Genomic DNA, 6,291 nt, shown 5'->3' with positions numbered 1-6,291 from the left:
GGCCGCAGAGACGCCTCGCCATTTATTGAAATATATGTATGTATATTTATATTTTTTCATAATTGTGTGGCAAAACAGATTATAAGTTACGATGTACATAAAATCTATTTTATATACTTTTTCATAAGAAAAACTCTTTTTATATTTCTATTTGAAGTTTTTTCTTTTTATCTTATTTTTAGTAAGATCTTTGCACATGAAACAAAAGCCCTTAATGATTATTCTACAATGTGCTCTTTGTTTTCTGTTTCTTGCTTTTTGCCTCTTGCTTTATTCCTCTTTGCGATATATCTCTTTTATCGATAATCAGTATTTCTTGCCACTTTTCCGTTTCTTCCGAAGTTCGCTGTTCGTTAATTCGTTCGTTAATTCGTTTTATCTTGAGCGATAAAAAATCAAGAACGGGTTAAGAAGCCAAAAAACAAGATAAAAAATAGCAAAAAGCAAGAAACGAGAAACAAAAAGCACATTCTAGAATAGACTTTAGCTTTATATGTTCTTTTGTAGCAATTTTGATTGTTTTATCACAAATTCAAGAAGATGGATTGCTGTAGTAGCACTAATACTGAATCTTCATCTACAGTTTCCAATAACACTTATTTTCAAGAAATATTATTGGATAATGGTTCAGAAACTAAAACTTTTATTCGAACAAAATTAACAGAGTGGGGGCTTTTCGATTATATTGAGATATTTGAACGTGAGTTGTATCGTAAAAATTAACTGATTTTATATATTTTTTATGTGTACACAAATTATATAAATTTATATTTTTTAATTTTCTTTTTATCTTCTTATCATTTTTAATACATAAAGGTATTTTTATACAAGTGAATTAAAAATTTCTTTAATTATTGTTGTAGGTGAAAAAATAGATAAATCAGTATTTCTGTCTATCCCTGATGAGGCAGTTGCAAAGTTAATCCAGCCTATGGGACATTATTACAGATTTATTTTTGAAAGACAGAAATACATAACATCAAATGTAAGCATTTTTTAAATTCTAATACATAACATAATGTACTAATAGTTGTTTTTATACATATAATACATGTTTATAAAATAATATTTGAAATATCTTTGAGTGCATTCGCTTTGCATGCTTATACGTTGTTAGCATCATTTTATCCTTGTTCATCAAATATTAAATGAATAATGCTTATAAGATCCAAAGCGAACGCACTTTTAGTATTGCAAAGATTGTGCTTCTTTAATCTTTCTGTCAATATATGAGTATTCAGGTACTCATATAGAATTTTAAATGATAAAAATTTTTTATTTCTGTTTGAATTGTGTTATAAAACACCTTAAAAATCTTACTTTATTGAAAAACAAAGAATCGTTTTAAGTAGACTTTATCTCGTTTTCACTTTTACATTTTTAGAAAGAACTTTGTGAAATATGATAGTGAAAAGGTAAAAAATTATGCATTAACAGAAGGCTTAAGAAATTTCATTACGTTTCATTCTATATGTGTATACTTATATTGTTTTTCTTGGAATGTTTTTAAATTTATATATTTCTCTTTTTGTAGAAAGAAAAAAAACCTTATTCTAAAGTATCAGAAACATCTGGGAAGGTAAATTATAATTTCATTCTTTTTTTTTATTTGCACAATATTACTTTACTAAGATATTAAGACCAATAATTAATAAATATATTATTTTAGCACTTGCGATCACTGCTGAAACAGACAGTAGAAGGAAAATACTTATTAAAACAATCATCCATTTTGCGTAGTTCTAATTATTTGGCAAAAATTATAATTGATCATCTCTTGAATAAGGAAAACAAATTAAAGTACGTTAAATATTATTTTATTATTTTGGAATATATATTAAAATATATGTTTTAATGTTATTAAAGTATAAAGAAATTATACTTTAATTAGAAGAAAATGTATAAAGAAATTATATTCATAGAAATAAGTAATTTATTTCTATTAATAATAACACATTCACATACTACAGGATTTCTAAAGATCAATTTATATTCTGGGCCCACGAAATAACGAATATATGGCATGAAGAAGATATTGAAAGATGGTATATACCTTCTAAAAGGGGCAAATCAGCTTCAGGAAAGTTATATTATTATTATACGAATAAACTTAGGAAAATAAAAGCAGCAGTAACAGAATTTAACCGAGAAGAAACTGAACATATAGAAAAGCAAATTGAGGAGGAAGCCGATGTGTATATTTCTGAATTGAATAATACATCTTTAGATGATAAGAAGAAAATTTTATCTCTATGGGAAAAAACTTTTGTCTATCGCACAAAAGCTAACGGAAAAAATATTGCAGAGTATTTTGACGGATATCCACAGTTGCGCCCACCGTTAGGAATACAACTTATTGAATTAGATTTTAAATTATTAAATATAGCGCAAATCGATATTTTAGGAAAAAAGTGGCCGGTTTTGCATCCAAACATAATTCGATTGGCAAAAAAACAACCAACAACATCAAATTTATTAAAAGATTTCAAGAAAGTACCAGCGGATGTACAAGCCTGGCTAGTTTTACCATATTTATTCAAACCAGTGCTGAAAAAAACAGGCTTAAAAAAGCCATGGAAACCATCATACAAAGAACAATCTGATGGATTTATTACTTGGATAAATGTAAGTTTTATAATTTCATCTTTAATGTTATAATGTTACTTTATTTTATAACTCTGTTTTTTGTGTATAGGTGATAACTGATATTGAAAAAGTAATTTCTACACATCGAACATTGATGAGCGATTATAAATTAACGTTGCAACCTTTCGTGATTGTGGTATTATCTAAAGAAAAAGTTGCAGCTGCTTATGTTATAATTAATGATGAAAAATACCAGTTTCAAGATGTTACTAATGCTATAGCTTTCTGTTGGAAATCTTTTTTTGTTTTGAATGCTGCATATCCCGTCTCATGTGAAGCAATTTGGATATATATTGAAGAAGAAATTTATGAATGCAAAAAAACTAAATCAAGTTATCAAAGCGTTAAATGGGTCAGAGATTCTATAAACAATTTAAATAATGAAAGTACCGATTGCGAATCACAATTCTCAACAAATTCTAGCTTTGAACTTTCAGGTACAGATGACACTGAATAATTCTTTATTTTTTCCTAACTTTCAGTTTCGTTAAAATAAAAAGATCTACAGTTTATATATGTTTTAAATAATATTAAGTACAATGGAAGCTCGTTGTCCTAAATGTTCAAAGCTACTAAAGGGAAAATTAATGCACTATCATATGCGTTATTTACATAAACAAAGTGTTGTTTATGCCTGTGCTGAAAATTCATGCAATAGGACGTTTAATACTTGGGGTTCTCTTCGTAATCATTACAGAAAATGTAATAAATTATTTAGAAATATTGATGTACCTACTTCTAATGCAAATAATGATTATAATACAAATATCAACTATGACAATTGTGAATTGAAAGAGTCAGAGAAAGAAGATTTTATTACAATTAATAACAATACTTCACTTGATTTAACTGAAAATACTGACAAGTTCTCATTTTTTGATAACGCATTAAAGATTGCAGCAACTCTTTATGGCGATATTAAAATGAGCCGTATTCAGGCTGATAACATAATAACTTTATTCCATGAAACTTTAAATAACGAGTTTATGAATTCATTGAAAGAATTTCTTGAAAAACATATTAATAAACCTGCTTTAGGTGAATTTAAAAAGCGATTTAATGATCTTCAATCAAGCTTTTCACAAATAAATTCAGAGCATAAATGTTTCGAAGAATTACGTAAACGTAATTGTCTTATAGATTCTAAAACTGTTACGTACGGTTATAGAGAAGAATTAAATATAAACACAATAAAATATAAAAAAAATTGTGGATCTATTATTCCTATAGCATATATTTAAAAAAATTTTTTTGAAATACCTAATATTTTTAGAAAAACTGAAAAATACTTAACAAAATTACAATCAGAAAAAAGTATATCTAATATCATGCAAACTGATTTTTGGAAATCAAAAATTTCAGAATCAAACAAAATTACCTTGCCTTTATTTTTATATGAGGATGATTTTGAGTGTGGTAATCCATTGGGCTCACATACAACTGTTTATAAAATGTCTGGAATGTATATTTCTTTATCGTGTTTACCACCAGAATTTCGATCAAAGCTTGATAGTATATTCCTTTTTCAAATTGTTCATTCCAGTGATGTAAAAGAGTATAAACCCGAAGTAATATATGGGCATGTCATTAAACAATTAAATAGTTTAGCAACTGAAGGAATTGAAATTAATATTGATGGAAAACTAATTACTATTTTATTCAAAGTTGCTTTAATAATTGGTGACAACTTAGGACTAAATTCAATTCTTGGTTTTACAACAAGTTTCAATTCTAACTTTTTTTGTAGATTTTGTAAAGTCACTAAAAATATATCAAAGACACAATATAAACAAAATAATTGTTTCTTACGCAATAAAGAAAATTATGATTCGGACGTTATGAAAAATGATGTACAAAAAACGGGAATTAGAGTAAAATCTGTTTGGAACGATGTTCTTGATTTCCATATTACACAGAATTTTTGCGTTGACATAATGCATGATTTACTTGAAGGTGTCTGCAACTATGAAATGGGACTTATTTTACATCAATTTATTTGTATTCAAAAATTATTTACGTTAGAAGTTCTTAATTTCAAGTTAAAATATTTTAAATATCCGGTTAACGATAATAAGCCTCCACTCATAACAGCTTTGCAATTACAAAAGAAATATATAAAACTGTCAGCTGCGGAAATGAAGTGTTTTATTTTAAATGCATCTTTAATTTTCGGTGATCTCATTTCACGAGAAAATATCTTTTGGAATTTATATATATTATTGAGACAAATAGTTAGTATTGTGCTACAATCTATTATTACCAGTGATGATATTAATTTACTTGAAGAACTTGTCGAGAAACATCACTTATTATACGTCAAACTTTGTAAAGACACCTTAAAACCAAAGCATCATTTTATGATTCATTATGCTCATATTATGAAAATTGTAGGGCCTTTAATTCACATCTGGACAATGCGTTTCGAAGCTAAACATCGACCATTAAAACAAAGTGCATTAATGTCAAACAATAAAATTAATTTGCCTTTAACTATTGCTATTAAACATCAATTGCATATGAGTACACTATTTCTAGATAATAAAGTTTTTGAAGAATCTATCACTTATAAAAAATTAGAATATTTTGACGTCCTATTGAGTGTTGTGCAAATTTTTCAGACATTTTAAATGATTATGATCAAATAAAATATGTTATTATTGGAAGTATTAAATACAATGTCAATACTGTTATTAAACTTTCTGCTGATAATTTACCAATATATGGCCTTATAACTTATATCTTTCGAAAAAAAAAAATCATATCAAGGATTTTGCTTTTATTGTAAAGATTCTAAAATGCGTAGAGAAAGATAATCATTTGCAAAGTCATCGATTAACAGATATGAAAGATTATGAGTTTGTACGATACGAATCACTTTTATTTTTTGAACCACGAAATTGCGTCGTAATTTGGAACGGTATGTTATATATTGCATATGATAATCACATGTTTTAATATTGATCTTAATCATATCTAATATTCACATATAATAATCACATAATATTTAAAACATAATATTCAAAACATGTACTATTCAAAACATACTTTTTTAACATAATTAATATTACGTTACATAAAGAAGCGCATTAAGAAGAAATTTATTTTAAAAAAAAATTTTTTCTGAGCATGTTGTGTAATATATTTTTTTTTATGTATAACTTTATATTTCAATCGATACTTATTACGATATATAAATGTAAATGTTTTATATGGAATAAAGGCTATATTTCTCGTATAAAAATTGAGTAATTCTCTTATACTTCCAAAATACTTGTGATTAACCTAAAAATAAAAAGCAATATTAATGACATTATACCTGTTTATAAAACTAATTGTTTATTGTACTAGTTACTACATAAAATATGTTTGTGCAATAAAATAAATATTGTTAAAACAAATAAGAAAATATTGTTTATGTAACTCTAGAAATTATGTTCTGTGTACTATAAAAATTGTGTTTTTTTTATATTTAAAAAACTAGTTAATATCACTATAATAGTATTTTTCATATTACTATAACACATATTTTGCGTTAACGATATATTTTTCGTTCAGGTTACTATTTTTTTGTTGTTTACTCAACGATTTACTACAAATGGTTAATTTTACTACATTTTTAAAATACATATTACTTATTTATTATGT

At 25.8% G+C, this 6,291-nt stretch overlaps 1 protein-coding gene across 1 annotated transcript; it reads left to right on the top strand.

Moving 5' to 3' along the window:
* Positions 1-492: 492 nt before the first annotated feature.
* On the top strand, positions 493-3,147 carry LOC108761280 (uncharacterized). The gene is made up of 7 exons (XM_018507708.1): positions 493-700; positions 864-985; positions 1,535-1,579; positions 1,670-1,800; positions 2,064-2,625; positions 2,696-2,998; positions 3,129-3,147. The coding sequence occupies exons 1-7, from the start codon at positions 541-543 to the stop codon at positions 3,135-3,137; spliced, it is 1,332 nt and encodes a 443-aa protein (XP_018363210.1). The 5' UTR covers positions 493-540; the 3' UTR covers positions 3,138-3,147.
* The last annotated feature ends 3,144 nt before the right edge of the window (positions 3,148-6,291 follow it).

The sequence above is a fragment of the Trachymyrmex cornetzi genome, unplaced genomic scaffold (genome assembly GCF_001594075.2).
Source record: "Trachymyrmex cornetzi isolate Tcor2-1 unplaced genomic scaffold, Tcor1.1 scaffold247, whole genome shotgun sequence".
NCBI classification, from domain to species: domain Eukaryota; kingdom Metazoa; phylum Arthropoda; class Insecta; order Hymenoptera; family Formicidae; genus Trachymyrmex; species Trachymyrmex cornetzi.
Note: the sequence above shows the minus strand (reverse complement) of the source record. Positions and strands in the feature narration are given on the sequence as shown.

Excerpts from the sequence above, each read along its gene's own strand:
- LOC108761280 (XM_018507708.1), top strand. The coding sequence starts at position 541 with ATGGATTGCTGTAGTAGCACTAATACTGAATCTTCATCTACAGTTTCC. Across the intron at positions 701-863 it reads TTATATTGAGATATTTGAAC|GTGAAAAAATAGATAAATCA; the intron begins GTGAGTTGTATC and ends TTATTGTTGTAG. Across the intron at positions 986-1,534 it reads AGAAATACATAACATCAAAT|AAAGAAAAAAAACCTTATTC; the intron begins GTAAGCATTTTT and ends CTCTTTTTGTAG.